The sequence below is a fragment of the Anguilla rostrata genome, chromosome 1 (genome assembly GCF_018555375.3).
Source record: "Anguilla rostrata isolate EN2019 chromosome 1, ASM1855537v3, whole genome shotgun sequence".
Classification (NCBI taxonomy): domain Eukaryota; kingdom Metazoa; phylum Chordata; class Actinopteri; order Anguilliformes; family Anguillidae; genus Anguilla; species Anguilla rostrata.
The window spans coordinates 61,122,839-61,143,354 of record NC_057933.1 but is presented as its reverse complement, the minus strand read 5'-3'; the positions used below and the strand labels follow the sequence as shown (position 1 = coordinate 61,143,354).

At 42.3% G+C, this 20,516-nt stretch overlaps 2 protein-coding genes across 5 annotated transcripts in view; one reads left to right on the top strand and one right to left on the bottom strand.

Moving 5' to 3' along the window:
• The window catches only part of dtnbp1a (dystrobrevin binding protein 1a), a 53,841-nt gene extending 38,015 nt beyond the window's left edge, over positions 1 to 15,826 (top strand). For 2 of the 3 annotated variants that reach the window (XM_064346728.1, XM_064346718.1), the window contains 3 exons: positions 9,192 to 9,347; positions 13,704 to 13,847; positions 14,825 to 15,826. In XM_064346728.1, the coding sequence (XP_064202798.1) occupies positions 9,192 to 9,347; positions 13,704 to 13,847; positions 14,825 to 15,099 (575 nt within the window). In that variant the 3' untranslated portion in view covers positions 15,100 to 15,826. The remainder of the gene's footprint in view (positions 1 to 9,191; positions 9,348 to 13,703; positions 13,848 to 14,824) is intronic. The other variant, XM_064346724.1, reaches the window with a different exon arrangement.
• A 1,518-nt stretch (positions 15,827 to 17,344) lies between these two features.
• LOC135260943 (protein Jumonji-like) overlaps positions 17,345 to 20,516 on the bottom strand; it is a 93,331-nt gene continuing 90,159 nt past the window's right edge. For both annotated transcript variants that reach the window (XM_064346699.1, XM_064346707.1), the window contains 2 exons: positions 19,730 to 19,837; positions 17,345 to 19,304 (listed from right to left, as the gene is read on the bottom strand). In XM_064346699.1, coding sequence (XP_064202769.1) covers positions 19,116 to 19,304; positions 19,730 to 19,837 — 297 coding nt within the window. In that variant the 3' untranslated portion in view covers positions 17,345 to 19,115. The remainder of the gene's footprint in view (positions 19,305 to 19,729; positions 19,838 to 20,516) is intronic.

Here is a 20,516-nt window from a genome sequence, read left to right as displayed (position 1 = left end):
CGGAGATTTGTGCAGCATACTTGTATGACCTTTCTGCTTTGTTGTCCCCAGTGTACTCAAGGAGAACAGCTGATTTATGATAATGCATGCATTTGTAGAATAACACAATTGTAAGAACTCACCAGGTTGGAGGTATTGACTGTGGTGCAGAATTAGCTGCAGTCAGTCCCCTTGGCCCTATACAATCAAAATCCAGCTAGATCCCATCTTGGGAAATGAACCATAGCCGAGTAGAGTGGAGAAACAGTAGGGTAGGGGAGAGCCCTATACTTTGACAAAGAAAATTAGGAAATTGATGTGCTGGGTAAAGAAACAAATGCATAAATCCTTAAGTGGCTTTTTCGTAGGAATTTCAACAAATCATAAGCAAAAGGAGAACCCTCATATTTTGAAGATGATGGCCAGCTATTCAGTTTCACGTACTCGTTACTAGCATTGCATGACTTTGCAGTCCTGCAGTCCAAGACTGCTAAAGTTCTTTATGACCCCCAAACTGTTAGCAGCTGAGCTGAAGGAACACTTGCCATTATTTGTAGCACCAATAAAGAGTACTGAAAATGTTAACAGCCAGTCAAGAGCATTCCACTTTTTGGCCCTGTAAAACTTGGTTGCTTTGGCAGTATGTTTGGGGTCATTGTCCTGCCACAAGGTGAAGCACTTTCCTCTTTCCATCACTTTGGTACTGGTTAATACTCGTCTTATTTGTCAATAAGACTTTGTCACAGAACTCTAGTTTAAATATACTTTCAAAGCAAACTCAACCCTGATGCTTCTGTTCTTAAGGCTAAGAATGCTTTTGATATGTTGGACAGTTGAAAAGGGATTTCTCTTCACAACTGAAAGTGTTCTTCTGTCATCACAGTGGCTCTTGGTGCATATTGCTGAGCTCACCACTGAATTCTTACTTCTTAACAATGTATCAAACAGTTCATTTTGATGCACACAGTGTGGGGATGTCAGTATAGGACACCCTAAAACTGCACTGTTACCTAAACTTGATTTGCATATGAACATTGATCCCCTCTCCCTCCAAATGTAGAAGAACTACATGCGAAATATTACTTTTTGATAATGCATGAATCTAATTAAGCACCTTTACAAAGGGGTTATTGAGGCTGAACAGTTTAAGCTTGTTTGCTGGGACATTTCTCCATTTAGATATTTTTTTGGCTAGGTTCCCTTTGTAAATGAGGTCACAGTCCATAAATGGCAATGACACTAAGTATGTAAATAAAATATTTTTTGCACAAAATCCATTGAACCTACATCATCCTTGTTTTAAGTTTCAAAGTGCTTAGAAATAGTTTAACCAATGTCATATACAGAGAATATATACTTACATTTGATGTAAAACCATGATTATCAAATGTGAGTCAAATGGAAGTATATATTCTCTGTATATGATCTCTCAGCTATACCAAGCACATCTAAGTACACATTGCCACTTTTGCATGGAATTACCTTATGATTTACTGCATATGATTTTTATATAGGCGCAGAATGTGAGTTGCATCTGTCATGATGTGTGTTGTCAACAGATGGGCTCTGGCTTGGAGAGACATGACATGTCAGAGAGAAACTGACAGAGCTCCGAGCGCAATGAAGCAACGTGTTTGACATGAAGCGCCATCTTCATTGTCTCTTCGGTGAAGTAAGCGCGTATCTCTTAGCCAAGCCCTGGGCCCGTTGTCCTCCTCTCAGAGGACATGTTTTTCAAGACAAGCAGGCCATCTTGAATTGAAATGTGCGCAGGCCTTTCTTGATCGCGAGTGCTTTTGAAGTTTCTGTGACTTTGCTGCAGGCAGCATGGCTTTGTCTCTCTCTCCTCCTCTGTCTGTAGATGTGTGAGATTCATCTGAAGGCTGATGCACTGGTCTGTTAAATGACCGCATACTGACAGTCTAGCACAGACAAGTTCTCGGCCTACAACGAAAGTATGATGGATTTTTTTCTCAACGCGGTGAAGCGAAATCATATTAGGAACTTTCACACAACGCCGTGAAAATTGTGTTTCACAAAAAAGAATAAGAAACTGAAGTAGAGAATGAAGGATCGCTAGCTGGCCGTGGTTTCTGTGTTCCGTGGGTGTGGGGAACATCCCCAAACCATCCGGTAGTGGCCTTGCTTTGTGATTTCCGGAAGCTTGTTTTAGGTTGCCACTTCCCTTGTGTCATTTCATGCAGAGCATCATGCTAAACATTGTGAAATGGTATTTGTTAACTCTTGGATCTCAGAAGTGGAGGTGCATTGTGGGTGCAGTGGCCTCTCAGTGGCTCAGAATCCGGTCTGGGGTGCGCTCATAACTCTGACTGCTATCTGTAAAAATGGCCATTTAATAGGGACTCCTTTCTATTGAAGCTGTATGATGTATCGGCTCCATCTTGTAGAAAGCCTTTCTCTCCAGAGAGTTCTGCCATTTGGCCCGGTGCCACTCAAGAGCACTTCCTGCTGTGCCTCTCTCTCTCTCTGTCTCTGCCCTCCATGTGAAAAGTCGGGATTTTTTAAATCCCCCTTTCGCATTGCCGAGTATCCTGCTCAGATGCTGCACCGAGTGTGCTGAGTTCATGCAGCAGAGCCTTTCCGCCTCTCAAATTCTAATGAGCTTCATTGCCATGACAATCACAGTGTGTACTACTGCCAAAGCCTTACGTTATGCAAGCACACTGAAACCCAATATAGTTGTGAATAATATAGGTGGTGAAGACTGTTGTATAACAAACCTTCAGAACAATAACAATACTATTGGTGACTTGTTTGTTTTATGGTGGGATGTGCACTCCCTATCAGGCTATGACATACTGGTTCTTATAGGGAAATAATTGCACAGTGTGTCCCTCTCATACAGTTTTTCAAGCTCAGTCATGCCATTTTGTTATCTTGTTTCTTTCTTTCCATCCATTTTTCACTTCCTCTGTCTCGTCTCTCTCTCTTCCCCCCCACCCATTCAATGCCCATCTGCTTGCTCTCCTGGAGACCTGGGAGTTGAGCTATTATTGTCCATCACACACACACACACGCGCACACACACAAACACACACGACGCATGCACACGCACACAAACACATACGTGCACATGCCCCAAACACAGTCTGATTCTTTCCCACACCCCCCTCCCCCACCACCTCCAGTATTGGGTTATCTAATTCCATATCAAAACTCAGCCAGCGTGGTTTTGCAGTGTAGTAGGTAATGCTGAAACGTGGGAACTGAAAATGGCTCTGAATTTTAAGCGTTTCTGAGCTGATAGCTTAGTGGGGGGTGGGAGAAAATGTATCGACTTTTGCATAGGTACCCGGGTTCCCAGCTGCAGCAGTGGCCATTGTGTTTCTGTGAAGGTCCTGCAATCCACACTGTGTACGTGAGAACTGTATTTGTTAGCATTAGTGCTGATAGTGGGAAATGTCTGTCTGGATTTGTTGCCCTCGTTTTGACATAATTGTACGGTAGATTCCACCTGTACCTTGCGCTGGTCACAGTCGCCTGTAGTTTGCTCAGGTCACAGTCATAAAGTCAGCGTGCTAACAGATTGTTGGTGGATCATTAATGACCAGTTCAGTGATCCTGGAGCCCTCACCACATCCCGTAACCTGGCCAGGAGACCTCCATCATGAGTAAATCCTCATTTATTCACACTGGCAAAGCCTGTTTAGTGCCTCATTCATTGCACCTCATTCAATTATGGGAGACAGTTCCCACCCTTGTCATGTTCAGTCATTATTTATTTATTGTCTGCCTTTTCCTGTCTTTCTTTGTGGAGCCTGAAGAATGTTCCAGCAGCACTGCAGAACAACAGCTAGTAAAGTTTTCCTCTATTATTTTACCAAACTGTAGGTAAATAAAAATGGAAATTTCCAGTTCTTGGAGGTCCAAAAGGCTATGAGGTGGAGTTACATAAATCGCTAGATGAAATTGTTAGGTTAAATTGATGACACTTTTTTGGACAGTCACATTATGTATTGCAGTAGGCACACAAGTTCATTTAAGGCTGCTAGATCTCATGTGTCCTGTAAAAGTCTCTGTACATGGGCGATACTATATGTTGCAAAGCCATATAGGGCTCAGGGTTAAACCAAACAGGGTGTTACCTCTTCCACTGCGGGGAGGAACTGCAGCACGGTGGCACAGTTGGGCAGTGCTTCCTGACTTGGTTAAATGATCTCATCAGTCACAACCTCAGTAGTCAGTTTATTTATAATGAAACTCTTGGTAAAACTGTTATGACGCTTGCTAGTCATGATGGCAGGAGCCATTTTAAACTATCTGAAAACAGAACCGCATAAACATGTTTCCGATTTTTGAGGTATATATAGATTCATGGTTCAGTAGATCTCAGTTTTGCGTTCATCTGTGGTGAATCTGACCACTGCGAGAGCTGCTTTAAGTGAAACGTGCTAACATGTTTCTATGATACCATGTAGTAATTTCAATGAACTGGAAGATGGAGATGGGCTTTTCACTGCCCTTAGAAGCTTAAACTGAATCTCAGAACAGTTTTTTTTTTAAAAAAAGGAACTATAATGGTTGAATCAGCAGCAAATGATTTATGTGTCGTATTTATTTTCTGGTACACAAGGTAGCCAGCCTGCTATGGGTTTTTAATAAGGCTGCTGTGCTGGGCACAGATAAGTCAGCTTGCCAGCTAGCATGTTTCAGTATGTGACTGGAGAGTAAAGTTTAGGGTTTGAATTTTTCTGTGTTGGATTTATCATGGATCTTGTAAAACTCAGCCAATTGTTCTGCTGAATTGTGGCCTATGACTGTAATGTTAGGCAGGATTAGTATTTTCTGTGTGCTGTACATATGCGAATGTTTTTGTAAATTTCTGGATTATGGTCAGTAGTGTCCAGGCTTGCGTGTGGTCAGTTCTGATGCGTCAGTCTCAGGCTGTGTTCAAGCTGAAGTATAGTACTCACGCAGGACTCCACACTGATGACTAGTTTGTGACCATAACACCATTGAAGTGTCTCAGCAACACTTTTCATTACAGCAGTCCTTTGTGTTAAAAGCCTCACATTTTATGACTTTAAGCGATTCCACGTTAAGATCTCCCTTTACTCCCTCCATTACTTTTATGATGTAATCCCTTTACAAAGCTGACATAATCGAGAGTTAAATGTTATTGGGCGCCATTACTTTTTCTGACAGCTTTTCTGTCCTTCCTTTCCCTGTCTGTAGACATAAATAAAACGAAATATCTCTGCATAGACCTCCATAACTCCACATTCTCTACTGTATGTTTCAGCGCTCACCCCTAATTCAGTGCTGCTTCTCAATGCGAGTACAGGTTAAGTGACTGCAGATTGTAGATCTTGTGAAAATAATTGCTTGCTTGACCACGCAGCTTAGTTTATATGGCATGTGCCTGCGTCTGCTTTTCCGGGAAAGATGATTTCTGCTCTCCCCTCCCTCTGCCACTGATGAAGGCTTTCCAGGGATTAGTTGGCCGTACTCCTGTGAAGCCCGGTGATGAGTACGCTGAAATTCAGCTTCCCCCGGTGATGTCACTGCAGGGTGTCCGTTATGCGAGTCTTTGGAGAAACCAGCCATCTGGAAGTGGGCTCAGATCAGCCGACCCCATGGCTGAGGGCCTTTAATGAGGGCCACTTGGCCCTTTGTGTCTTACATCTCCTTCATCCATCCCTTCTTCTCTCTCTTCTGCTCTCTTCAACGATCCCCAACTTCCTTTTCTTTCTCCCTTCAGCAGACACAAATCCTATCTCTTCGTGAACAGTGGATTTTATAGTCCACCAAAAATCTTATTCACAATGTGTGTTTTTGTGATCAGAGAGAGGCATAGTCTTTTGCTGTATAGGCATAAAAGTCTAGCTTCAGCAATATTTACAGGTGACAAGAAAAGACAAGCCAATAAATTTTATTACACCATTCTTCTTTCACAAATGCTCCTATCAAGGCTTACTTAGCTCAGATGTTTAAAATATAATATTTGTTCAGTTATATTATGTTTAAGGTTACCGTGTTTATGCTTCACCGGTGATAAGAGGCTTTAGAGTTTTATGTTAACGCTTAATAGTAGGACATTTGTTTTTATATTGGTATGAAACAGGAAATGGCACTTCAGTATAATCTTCCAAGGCTTGAACGCGCGTGCAGACACAGACACACGCACACGCGCACACAGCCACTTCCTGCTGCTTATAGGAGCGTTCTTCCTGTCTGAGTGAAGAGGTGTGTGGATCTGTGCACACAAAGGCAGCACGTGGATCATTCTCTGCTCTGACAGGTAAGTCCTGCAGGCCTTGCTGTTTTTTGGGACGGGGAACATGCAGAATCCCACCTGGGGTCCTGTGCAGATGCCTCAGACAGGGAGCTCCCCCAGTCTTGATTTACTGGGGTATCAGCCTGGTGGGGAGGGACACACATTTCTAACAGCTGGGCTGATATCAGCAGCAGTGGCTTCCTGGTTGGGTCTTTCGCAGTTCCCCACATTTCTGCACCCATGTTCGTTTCTGCCGCAAGATCATTTTTTGTTTATTAAGGGGGGGGGGAGCGGGGGGCGGGAATCAGTCTTACGTTCATGCTCTAAGTTTATTTCATTCTCAGTTTATCTTATCTCTGGGACTCTGCTATCATACCCTTGAGTACGATGCCTAACCTGCATTGCCACAGTATGAATTATCCAGATAACATGTTAACGTAATGTAATGTAATCTCCATAAATTGCCCTGGGTAATGGGATGTGGTAGGGACATGAATTGTGATTTAATGTGTGGGCTCTTTGATTGAGGCCTGTGCTCTGGAAGGAGGAATGTGCTTTTTTGTCTGCTCCTGTGCAGTAACTTAGGCCGGGCATTAGTGGCAGACTTAATCGCTTTTTCATACCTGTTAACTCCTTTCTGGTTATCTCCATGGCGACCTCTTATTAGATTTGTTATGTCATTGGAGCTCATAGGAAAGCAATTTCAGCATGGCTGTCTCCCTCATTCAAGGTCATGTGTGGTGTGACCAACTCCATTCATTCAAACTTGAGCGATTTCTAAATTTTTATCATTGCAATTGACTCTACCGTTGCGATGATAAAGCTCCTCTGTGCGGCTGCCACTTCAGACCGGCCGAGCACACACACACACACACACACGCACGCGCTCGCACACACACACCCACACACACACTGTTCTGAAGAGTCTCTGCTACAACCTCCGCTGTAGAATTGTTCATCTGTCTGAGCTGCCCGGAACAGGTGGGCATGATATATCGGAGAAGGGCATTGATTCAACCGGATAGTAAAGCATATTCTCAGCACACTGTCTGAACACCTCAAAAAATGTCCCTTCACTACAGTTACTCCACAATGGCACTGTGTCAGGATGCTGTCAGGATTCAAATGCTAATCTGGATACAAAGGTGAATGCACCTATATATTACGTTCTGAAGTTGGATTGTTTGTGTAAACCTCTAGCTTCATGAAAGGCTGGTGTGTGAAATGTGTGTTACACGTGTAGCCCTGGGCGTCTACTATGTAGGCTTGAGTAAATAATGTGACTGTTCACATAGTGCACCTTCAGCACTGTGCTTTGACCAAAGGAGAATCCTCACTGGGCATGTACATGCAGTCAGTTCTGAAATTATGATGCCTTTTTAAGGATCTGGAGCACAAATCCTTGTAACAAACAAAGCTGGATGATGGTGACATTTGGCTACTTCTTTCCCCAATGGCTGAATTAGCATTTTGACTGTGTGCTTTTGCGGCACTTCCGTGGTCTGGTTTCTCTGCAATTATGCAGTTTAATTTTAAACACAACTGCCACACTCGGGTCTGCATAAATAATGGATGCATCCATTTTCTTTTCAAAAGTGTTGCTTCTTTTGGCTAACAGTGTGAATCACGGCACAAAAGAACGTAATTATCAAGAAAGCAAGAGTCTAGTGACAGCTGTATTTACATGTGTGAAAGAAAGACGGTAAATGCCATCATCAGTCCCTGCCATTCGTAATGGTGCTTCTGCCAGAGTTGCCCTGAATGGGACAAACAATCCCATTAATGTGGAGCGATTGTGCCTGCCGGAGGTTGTGTCTAAGGAATGGATCAGCTCAGGGGTTGCAGATTAGCATCGCACAGTGAGATGTTTCCTCACCAATGACTCCAGGTGGCTTAAGAACCTGCTGGTTTAAAGAGGTCAGAACCCCCTGACAGCCGAACACAAAGGTACCCAGGTAGAGCCTAAACTGAATGAACGCTCCGTGAGTTGTGTCCTCAGAGGCTGTGGGTGCGAGAGTTAGTCAAAAAAAGGAAACGTGTCTGCGCACATAGTGATGTTTGGTTGTTGCAGCTACCTGTTTGAATTCATTTGTGTTTGTATAAAGTGTTGCAGATCAGTTTATTTAGACTTGTTCTAGACTACATGTGTCATAAAATCAGCTGTGGGGAAATTACTACTAAATAATTTTCCTGTACAATAGAGCAGGAAGATGAAATTTCATAACCATGATGATTAAATGTCCGAGTGAAGTGTCTGATAATGATATATTCTAAAGAGTGGGAATCGGTACTTCCTGCCAGCGTGAGAAAGAGACAGGAAACGCAGAACAATGCTCTCTGCCAGCACCTGCCGGTTATTTTTAAAGCAGCGATTTAGGCCATTGTCTTAATTTAGTGGAATATGAACGTAATATTTTCCAGTCCTATGTTTGTTTTGGTTTTGTGCAGTGCATCTGTTCCAGTCCTTGAGCTTTGACACTGGCCCTGGAGGTGTTGGTGTGCTTTATGCACAGACACAGGTCTAGTATTGTCTTCAGAGATTACTGTAAAATTTGAATAAAATCCAGAAATAACTTTTTGACATATGTGTGAGCATTTCAAATATTAGACTCACAAAAAATAAATGCTATCTAGTGAATTTCCTCTGTGATACTGTGTTTATATGCACCATATAATCATTATATAAAACAAGCATTTAATCGCTCTCTGAAAAGAAAGTATGTGGTATTAACTGAATTTCCTCAGTTATATTCTGTTAATAATACACCATTTGATCACTTTGCCATTTTGCTGTTCATAAATTCTGTGTCTTCACCCAGAACTGAGTGCGGAAATGTTTCTGCTGGTGGCCATCATAGATTTTCCAGTGGGACATACAGCAGTGTGACAGTTTTCTAGCGTTTTCTGCCAGCGTATAGAACGCTCTGTGATCATGTCCAGTGGTGACCCTTTGGTACTCTTTGTGCCCCTTCAGCGGAGCTGGATGCTGAGCATGCTCAGAAGGTTCTGGAGATGGAGCACGCTCAACAGGCCAAGCTGAAGGAGAGACAGAAGTTCTTTGAAGAGGCGTTCCAGCAGGACATGGAGCAGTACCTCTCCACAGGGTACCTGCAGATTGGTGAAAGGAGAGGTGAGCTTGGTAGCCAGTGGTGGATTGGGGGGTTTTGTAATACAAGTCTCTAATTAAAGTCAGTGTGTTCATAAATAGTATGAATAGAAATTAAAGAATGTAGAACGATAGAACAAGAATATATTAATAAAATGACAATAATTTGGTGAGCTTTTTCAGGGTTACTGTAGATAAACGCACTTTTGACCGGAACTGCCTTCTGTTGTAACACATTAGGACAGTTAATAAAATTAGATCTTGCTTGGTTAGTTTGGAATGCCTGAGTAATTAATGGAAATTGTAGATGTTTCTTTGAACTGTATGTTAATGTAATAGTTGACAAGCTATCTACTTCAAGTGCCGGCTTCCCCGCAATACCGCAGTTAATTTGGTAAATCCCCTGGATTGCTGATCAAACACAGGTTGTCAGACTTGTACAAATCCCTTTGGGATGTTCAAAGGACTGTTCAATTTTCTTAAAGGGGGAGGACATCAGCTATCCTCTTTATTCCACGTGCCTAGTGTTGGTATGTTCCAAGCAACCATAGACTTAAACAATAAAATAATTTATAGAAATGATAGAAGTATCTCATAGCGTTACACTGTGTCATGTGGGTCTACCCTCTGCACGGACACAGCTAACCTTAACACCTACACCACAGGGGGGTGTTCAGCCTTGGCCCTGCACAGCCACATCCAGTGGGTGCAGTCCAGTTTGTAGTCCTTACGATTCTTGAAAATCCATGAAAATATTTTCATCCTGGAAGGTCATGGAAAGGTTATTGGAAGTGGCTAAATGTCCCACTGTCTGTTAAAAGGTTACAGATAATTGCCTGTTTCAAAATACTGTGAAATCCATCCATCACCCATCAAGCAAACTCACCAGCTTGATCATTTGCTGTCAAGTCTATCAATGTCACTGTGCTGATAATTACTTGGCTGTAGTTTGGCACTGGCTTGTTCATGAAGCTCACTATGGCAGTAATATCCTAAGGTATGCACATACAGAAACAACATATTTTATAACTACCTCTCCATAGGTTTCACATTCTACTGATTTTGTTGTTCCACAAAACTAAGATATTGAATCAAATTTGGATTTATACATGGAAAAGGCAGTATGGTTTCTTTCTCAGAAACATACCCCGGGGTATGCTTTCACTCATTTTACTCAACATAGTGCTTTTTCTGCATTCTTTATGCGTTGTATTGAGCTTAATCACTCAGAGTAATTGTTCCAGAAACAGCCCGTATTGATTGCTAAAATGCATGCAGATAGAGATATTGGACTGATCCAAGGTTTTTTGAAATTACCACAACTACACACCTTTTGGAAAAGTACATATTGAATATATAGGCCTGAGTAGTATGCTTTGCTTTAAAAATAGTACCTTAAATGGAACCTTAACTTTTACAGTAAGTGGAAAGGATCTTTAGAAGTGGAGACTTAACAGATTGCATGGACAAAGCTCCATCTGTAGCAATGCCCACACCTATAATATGAAAATAACTGCTACAGTGTGTCTATATGTATCAGAGCTGGGGATGTCAGTAAGTGTACCTTCATTTACCCTGTGATAAAATGGTTATTGTCAGTCTTCTCCTTCATATTTCATGTAACACACAGAAGATGCTAACTGTTTTGTGTGTCCATTGTGCTCTACATTGTGAGAGTGCTTTATGGGGTTGGAGGTTGTCTTTTGGTTAGGGATGCACCAATACCAAAATGAGCCAGAGAGAATGGGGAAAAAGTGTTTAGACCGAGGGTCTGGTGCTGATATAACACGTTATTTCATAATTTAAAATATTGAATGAATGTTATTGTCTAGTAGCCTTCTATTCACCAATTATTACATTACATTACATTACGGGCATTTGGCAGATGTTCATATCCAGAGCGACGTACAACAAAGTGTATAACCATAACCAGGAACAAGTGTGTCGAAAACCTATTTAAATCTGTTTAAGTGGTCTGAAAGTATAATTCGGCCACAAAATGCATTTAATCTAAATAACTTATTGCTAACGTTAGCCTATCTAATAATACCATATTTGTAAAGCTGATTTTACTTAATGTATTTAACTCATGTTAATCACCATGGGCTAAAATGTGTCTAATTTTTAAGAATTGGTTTATCTTAACATGCCTGCACAGTGTTAATATAATCATTAAATGAAGGATTAAAAAAACACTAAGGGTAGGAGGCAGAGCATTGTGATTACTATTCCAAATGGAAACAGGCGAGCTTCAAAATGCTGACAAAGCGATGTTGTCTCCAGCAACGTGCCTGTGCAGGGATGCCACACTGGGTGTTTGAGTAGAGATTTCGGCTTCATCTGACTGATACCAATGTAGCTGCTGATATACAGTATAGCGCATCCCTTCTTGTGGTCGTGTGGAGTGTGGATCAGTCTCAATGTCAGCAGTGTTTTTGTCGTATGGATGTTACCACGCAGTCATCTGAGGTGAATGAATCTTGTTTTGTGTTCAACGTGAATTCAGTGTTTTGCCATTGGTGGTTTTAACCTGTAAAACTGACGGATTCCTCTCTCTCTATTGTGCTTCACTGCTGTTCTTCCTCCACAATAACTGAGGTACAGTGCTGGTGCATCTGTGTCTCCCCCCGTCTCTGTTTCAGTTCATCTGAGTGCAGACCTGGGAACTTAGAGCTGTCGGGCACCCATTAGTTTTGTCTGAGGGGGCATTCAAATAAACTGCTGTTGGTACCTCGAGTAATTCATTAGGCAAGCTTTATATTATACAAGTATTACATTTGATTCTCAGACGATTAGCATGAACAAATGAGTTTAGTTATGACATAATTTAATAATTTGCAAAAATAACTTGTACTGTGGGTTGAGGAGAAAGCACCTTTAATTGCCTATCCCATCCCGTTCATGTAAGACTGGTGAACAGCACCAACCTCAATATCAACAATTTGACCTATATACTCTTTGGCCAGTCACAAGTGCTGTAGTGTTAGCTGGCATTTTGCATTTTACGGGATGACATTTCATCAAAATACCTGATTACCAACAGCCAGAGCGCTTAACAGGATCCTCCTGCACTGACATGGTATCTGCCCCGGTTTTAGCTCATTAAGTGGGATTTATAGAGTAATGTCAAATATCCTCACCCTCTCGGATAAAGAGGAGTAGGATTTTATAATTCTTCCTGTGAATTGTAGTTTTTGTATAATTGTTTAGTGTGTTAGTAATGTTTGTTCATTTGTTTCTTTGTGTGAAATCTTAAAAACAAAAGTAAAAGCAGTTCTGTTTAACACTGGGAGTGCTCGAAGCTGCATGTTTATATGTCAGTGTGTCAGCAGTGAAATAAATGTAAGGTGATGTTTCCAGGAGATTAAATTTTGGAGGTGTATGTCCACCCAGACAGCACATTGGCCTTCCAGCCCCACCAACCTGGCCACATGAGAATTCAAATAAAACATTTCAAAATGGCAGGCAGAATGTGAACTGAATGTCTATCTGAGAAGAGCACGATGGGAGAACTTCCATAGGGAGCTGCTCTTTAACGCTGCTCTCCAGTGGAATGTTCCCAGTTTGTGTGTGAGCGCTCGTACAGCGTCTGAGGCAGCGGGGAGCTCTGTCTCTCACCGACACTGCCGTTTGGCTCAGGTTAGCCTCGCTTACCACATATGGTGACAGCTGGGCTCTAAATTGAAATGACTCGCGCACAAAGGTTGAAGATTCAGAAACAGCAGGTCTTTTACCAGCTCTTTCAGTTTACTCTATACAATTTTTCAGAATTCAAGTTTCGCTTGATTGACAGGCCCCAGGCTGCCTCAAGATGCAGTCACAACCATTTTACAGTAACTTGTTCTTCAGTTTGCCACAAATCTGAAGATCTGGGACAGTGCTTCTGAGGCAGTGCCATGGACATATATGCAGCTGTTCAAGTCTTGTTCAATTCTTGTCCTGTACAACAGCTTGCTCATAAATATTTCAGTCTGTATTACTTAATTACAACATCAAATGCACCTAATATTGCTAGTGGTACAGACTAACGCATTAGTGCAGGTGTCTATACAGCTCTTCATCAGATACTAGCTAACATGCTTCCATTAACTGCTGGGTGTTCTGCAGGGAATGAAGCTACCTTCACTTTTATTTTGGTTAGCTGGGATAAGTAACTTGTGGTTAACATGTCATATACCTGGTAAACATCATAAATTAGGCTACACAAGAATAGAGCTCAAATAGACAGGAACAGCGGTGGTTCCAGACAATAAAAGTCCTTTTTAGTGTCTGGAAGATGTGAACTGTGATATGCTCCTGGATTCAGACCCTTGCTCTTGCAGTCTGAGTAATGGAGTCCTGTGACTACAGCTGTGCTGGTTGTGTTTTTGTCATAATCAGAGCCTATAGGAAGCATGTCATCCATGGAGGTGAATGTGGACATGCTGGAGCAGATGGATTTAATGGACGTGTCTGACCAGGAGGCCCTGGATGTCTTTTTGAATTCGGGAGGAGAGGAGAACAGCGCCGCCTCACCAGTGATGGGTAAGGTATTACATCCTCCTTACCACCAGGGGTCAGCAAATATTTATTTACTTACTACAGAACCTCTACAACACCTCATATGGCAATTTTCTTGAAAACTCTTTAAAAAGTTGAGTTTTTTTTAAAAATGTTTTACAGGTGACACAAAGTCACACTGATGAATCAGGAAGGGAGGATAAGAATTATGAGATGCTTATCATGGAGGGGGGAGGACCCAATCTGAATACTTTATAGATTGGAATGACATGCTTTACTATAATTGTATTCTTTTACTGGCCAACTCTCATTCTGCGGGTATAAATCTGTCTGCAACAGAAGTGGCATTGTATTTCAATGCCACTGGAAAGTATGTTTACTAATAAAAAGTAAAAAGGTATTTTTCTTTTGATACATTTTCTTTTTGTGTAACGATGAAGTGAATTCTACAATTGGCATCCACACCAGCCATAAACACCCCCCCGTGCTGCTCCACCATACCAGCGCTACAAACGTCTTTGTCAGCACTGATACGCTTCCAAGTCCTGAGCAGTTTACTCACTATCGATGTTTGCCGTGGAACACTCAAAACATTTTACAGTAATTGGGTCTGCACTGTAGTTCATCACAGTCAGGACAGGGGTGGCAATCACATTACTGTTAGTACTGTGTGCAACTATTAAATAGGCCTCCTCCAATCTTTTAGCTTTTATGTCTTAAAGGGAATCAATGAAATGCACACAGAATGAGAGTGGGGCTAATGAAATGGGGTTGTGGCTACAGACAACCCTGTCCAAAAAAAACAAACCTCAGCCAATGCTGTCAGTGTCCAGATATGGCATTCTAGCCTGTGTCTACAGATTCACTCAGGTTTGAGGTGATAGTTTTCCTTAGAGCCTCAAGCTGAGTGCAGACTCTCCCTGACTGCAGCTCCCTCCCTTGCAAGGCTGGTGAGATCCTGTACATACTGACCGAGCCCCGCCCTCCTCCTCTCCCGGCAGGTTCGGACCAGGACTCGCCCCCCTCGGAGATCACGCTGCAGGTGCCCACGCAGGCCGAGCTGCGGCACAAGCTCTCCTCCGTCTCCTCCGCCTGCAGCGACTCGGCCAGCCAGGGGAGCAGCCCGGGGGCCAGCCAGGCGAGCAGCCAGGGGAGCAGCGACTCGCCCCTGGTGCAGTCGGACGAGGAGGAGGTGCAGGTGGACACCGCTCTGGCGGTGCTGCCCGAGACGGAGCCGCTCAAGAACTCTGACGACAGCGACTCACAGGCCACATAGAGCACCGCACAGGGACGGACTGTATGAACTGGGCCCCGGCCACACTGAGGAACAAACAGCAGCCATTTTACTTCTCCCCCAACCCCTGTTTTTTTTTTTAAAGGATATTCCCTCTTGTACCACTTTAGTTACTATAGTTGCCCCTTCACCAAAAAAATTAAGACAATAAACTTTTTTCCCTCCATGTTTGCCTTTTTGTGTATGGCAGCAATCATTCGGTGGTGTATTAAGTCTTTGATAAATGAGTGCGACAAGTACATAGTCTCATTCAATGCAATATGGCTAATCTGCTTTTTACAGTTCACTTTGAACGTGCGCTTGACTTGTTCACCCAAGCAGAAAAGTGGATGCGAAATGGCAACTTTATACTGAGCTTGGATCAAGTTTTACTGCAGAATACCATGAAGGAAGGGTTCTTGAGCCTGCTCTCTCCAACAGTGTGGCCAGAAGATTCAACTGCAGTGTTACAGGCAATTTGATGGACACAATTGTCTAAGGGATATAGCCATTTATTTACTACTTTCCCAGAACGTATAAATGCACTGCCATACTGCAGATGCAAGTTGAATTTAGCTTGTGTTCCTTGCTGCTTTGTATATCCATTTAATGGAAAGGTATTCAAATAGAAATTCAGAACATTACAGTACAATTACCAGTACGAAGTGTTAAAAATGAAGCTTACTTTTTGTTTGCTGCACACGTCAATAAATGACTACTTGCTTTCAGACCCTGAGGAGAATGTTTGTTCTGGTTGGAGCCATTTTGACACGACTGAACTGGCAGAGATCAGATAAAAGCAGTCTCAGTACAGGTACTGTGGCAGGAAGGAAACAATGTGGTAGGGAGGCCTGGAGTAAAACCTCAGCTGCAAAGGTCATGTGCCAGTTTATGTGCACTGTTTAGCATAAACTGGACCTACTGTACAAAATACAGGTGTGAAAGATGGAAGCAAAATTTAATGAAAATGAGAAAAATCACAGTACTTGGGGCTGGAACTGCTCAACATTATGGGCCATTGCAATCCTGAAGTTCATAGCTACCTTTCAGTTTGGAAATAATCTATACCTGACATGTCAGGACAAAAAAAAACATTGACACAATGGCAGGATTCTGCTACAAAGGCACAGGGGTTTGCACATCTATTCACATACTACATGATTTTCTGTTGCACAAAAAATTGCATGCACCAACAGGCATACACTACATGGCCAAAGTATGTGGACACCTGACATCCAAAAACTCATCTCAAATTACAGGCATTAACATGTAGTTGGTCCACCCTTTGCTGCTATAAGAACCTCCGCTCTTCTGGGAAGCCTTTATTCTAGAAGTTGCTGCATTCCTGCAGGAATTTGCTTCCATTCACCCAGAAGAGTGTTAGTGAGGTCGAGCACTGATTGGGCGATTAGGCCTGGCAAGCAGTTGGCTTTCCAATTGATCCCACTGGTGTTGGATGAGGTTGAGGTCAGGGATCTGTGCAGGCCAGCCAATTTCTTCTGCACCATTGACGACAAAACCATTTCTGTATGGACCTCGCCCAGGGTCACTGTCATGCTGAAACAGGAAAGGGCCTTTCCCAAACTGTTGGGAAGCAACTAATAGACTCGAATGTGATTGTGGGCGGTCACATTAAAATTTGCCTTTACTGGAATTAAGGGGCCTAGCCCAAACCATGAATAACAGCCCCCTTTTGGTCATGTAGTGTATGTACAATAGCAGGTTTTTTTTCCATCTGAATTCATGGCTCATGGTACACTTGCAGAATTGTTCTTACATTACCACAAATCTCTTGAATATGTGAATATCTTTCACTTGACAATAGCTTGATTGTACATGGATCTGTTCATATAAACGCAGCATTTTTACAACAAATTGATGTGAAACGTGTCAGAAAAGTGAATATCTGCAAGAGTGCATATCTGCATAATCGGCAAAAAGTAACAGTCCCAGAGGGATAAGCTGCATTAATGTTTTAGGAAGTCAACTTGAATGAAAATCTCTCAATTTGATAAGACTGGTCCAGCATTCAGCAGTGTACCTTCAGATCATGGCGTAGATGAGTTAAACTGGACAAAGATCACCAGGTTCTGTGGCCATCCAGTTTCCCTTCCCGACCCAATAGGTCAGAGTACACACACGCACACGTGCACACGCACACATGCACACGCGCGCGCACACAGACACGGCCCCACAGCCTCACAAATGCTATGCCACACTACTGCAGCAAACAGATGGAGACACACGCTTGTTCTGGAAAGTGACAGTGAATTGTCCTTACATTTTTATTAAACCTTAAAGTACAAATGTGTAAAGTAAAAAAAAAAACTGTAAATAACCAACATGAACCTTTCCAAAAACAGAGCTAATAAATTAAGAGACTGTAAGCAATAGTTTAACTGTAGAAAAATGACCATAAAATCATAAAATACATCATAAGGCCATAAAAAACAACCACGTTTTGTTTGAAAACACAACTTTGTTTTCATTAAATACTCCTGAAACAGTTCAGTCTTCTGCAAAGGACAAAACAACCAACTGGATTATAGGACGTAATTAATTCTAGGACCATCACCTCCGACGAGCTCAGTGCAACATGAGTGGCTACTACATAGTCAACTTTTCAGTAATGAAAATGTAAAAACCCTATTTTTATTTTATTTGTCACAATATCTTCCCTTTCTTTATAAAAGTAAAGCTAAAAACACTAAGGGGCCATGGCTAGTCCTTATTTCTTCAGTGATGTAAGCAGCACTTATTCATAAATGATACGAGACGCACCCGGTCAGCAAAGCTGTGGCAGACGAAGGAACTGAAACATAAGGCTGTTTCCTTCAATCCTGCATTTGCTTCCTCCCCCCCCCCCCCCACCCACCCACCCAAAAGGCTCAAGTATTTAAAGACATTTACAGGTGTATGTACAAAGGATGCGGTCTTTTTTTCCATTTTGAGATACATTTTTGTTTCCATTCTATCTTTCATATTACATCTGGAAAAGAAAAGAGGGGCAAAACATTTTTTTCACATTTCACACCGACTAGTGGCTCCACTTGTGATAGCACATTTGACCGAAATAAAATGAAAACAAATGAAACAATAAAATAATGCTACTGACGTTTTGATACGGATGAAACAATGTAACTAACAGAATGGAATGTTATTAAGATTGCACACATAGAACCAGATAAAAAGCCTAAGGGGCCTTTCTGTCCAGCTCAAAACAATGTCAGTTTTGCTCTTGTGTTCTGTTTGATATTTTATGAACAGCACCAAAACAAACAGAAATCAATGGCATGTGTGTCCTGCTAAAATCAGGACATTTTCACATGTGATAAAAAGCAGCCTCAATCCCCGCTCCTCCAAGAGTGTGTCCATGTGTTTGGAGCTGCTATTGTTGCCTTCTCCTGTGACCTCACACTTTCTCAGCACAGAGAAGAATGTGTCGTGGATGAAAACCAAAATGTATACGTCACTGATCACCCACATACAGGCAAACCGAAGAGCTCTTTACTGTTTGACTTCCTAAGTGTTCTCCCAAAATGATTTGTTGCAGACTAAGCTAAATGAAAATGAGTTGTGTCTGCCAGTGGAACCTGTGTGTGTAAGTCCACGTGGTTTAAAGTAGCCAAGGTTGTGTTTCTGTTACTGAGTTGTTCCTGATCCAGGATGTCTTTATATGCAGTCCTAGGGCTGATGGGCAAAGACGAGAAAAAGCCATCTATCTTTAGGGGTCCACCCGTTAAACTGTATTAAAAAAACAGCACAACTACAGCGGTACAGACGAAAAAAGCAGCCGCTGCAGGAGGTGAAGGCTATATATAATATATATATTTATATATACGTTTGTGTGTTTGTACATTTAATGCTAAAAACAATCAAAATACTTCTCTAAAAACCAAATGATTTTCTTTCGAGCTAGTGCAATAGACATCTTGCTTTCTACAGCAAGTTTTCCACACTACGGGGAGAGGAAGGAAATTTATGTATAAAAACAAAATGGAGACTGAAATCCAGGAGCTTCATGTGGAGCTGGAGATGCTCGTGGGCAGGTGAGAGGAGGAGATGCGGGAGAGCGACACCTGGACCGTGGCTCGTTTTCGGGGTCCCCGTCGGGCCGACGTTCGGCTGGGGATCACGCCGTTGCAGATCTCCCCATTCTGCGCCTTTGCCTTCCCGCACACCAGGCTCACCAAACTGTTGATTTGGTCCTGAAGTGTCCAGATGAACAAATAAATATGAAGACATTCAAACTAAACTGTATATTCAGAGACCCAATAATGTAGAGCATGTACTGTCAGGACTGAAGCAATCAATCACATTTGATTTGCAGTAGCATTCACAAGAAAATGGTGGTCACAGGGTGACATATTACATAGCAAAAGCTGAAACTAATGGATAAAACTCACAGCAATGAGAGATACCCCAAAAGGAACATCTTACATTAACTCTATCAATAGTAACACATGAACACACAAGCCAATTAGACTGAAAGTGAAGGCACACTCATGGTCAAGGTTTCTTCAGCACAGGCCGTCCTTTACAAGGCCACAGATCCAGGTCCCTAACACTGAATTATGGGTCTGAGTAAAGCCACTCGTCCATGCAAAGCATCGCCGTACGCCCAGCGGCTTACCTCATCATAGCGGTACATCATCTTGAGGCCGCGACAGGACCTGTGTTTCTCTACGTGGCACAGTGCACACTCCAAGCAGAACACAATGTTCTCGTTCTCCTGGACCACCTACGAGGAAAACGGGAGTAGGAACATTTAGTCAGTAACAGCACAAATCAGCAAAGAACATTCATCTGCTTAACACGTGCATTCCTAAGGGTCACACAGAGGTGATAAAACTAAGGTGATGCAGATTGGATGGTTCCTTCATTTGCATTGCTATCCTTGAAGGAATATCAAAGCAAGCTTCGCAATTTTCCTGATGAAAATTTACTTCATAAAATGTGTAGGGCATTACTTCATTGGCAATATACAGTGTAACCACCTGTTGATGCCTGATGGCAACTGAGGCAGTTCTTGATTAGTATTTGAATGGGAGACCTGAGTAAACCAGATTTATGTTGAAAGTAATGCTGATGATCCAATAGAGGGCAGTCTTCATCTGAAAAATATAAAACCAATCCTCCATTGCAGTGACAGTTACACTGCTGAAGAAGATGGCATCTTTCAGAGGAGATGCTACACAGGGACCCTCACTGTGACCATTAAAGTTCCCAGGGCACACACAGATGTGTTAACCTCAGGGTCAGGGTCAATTGATCCTCTCAGTTATCCAACCACTACTCAATGAATCACTCTTTCAACATTACTGTCTTGCATTGAATGACGCAATGCATTATTGTCAAAATCTCTGCATAACTCCACAGTAATTATTTCCCCAGTACGTCACCGTAAATTATATTCCCAC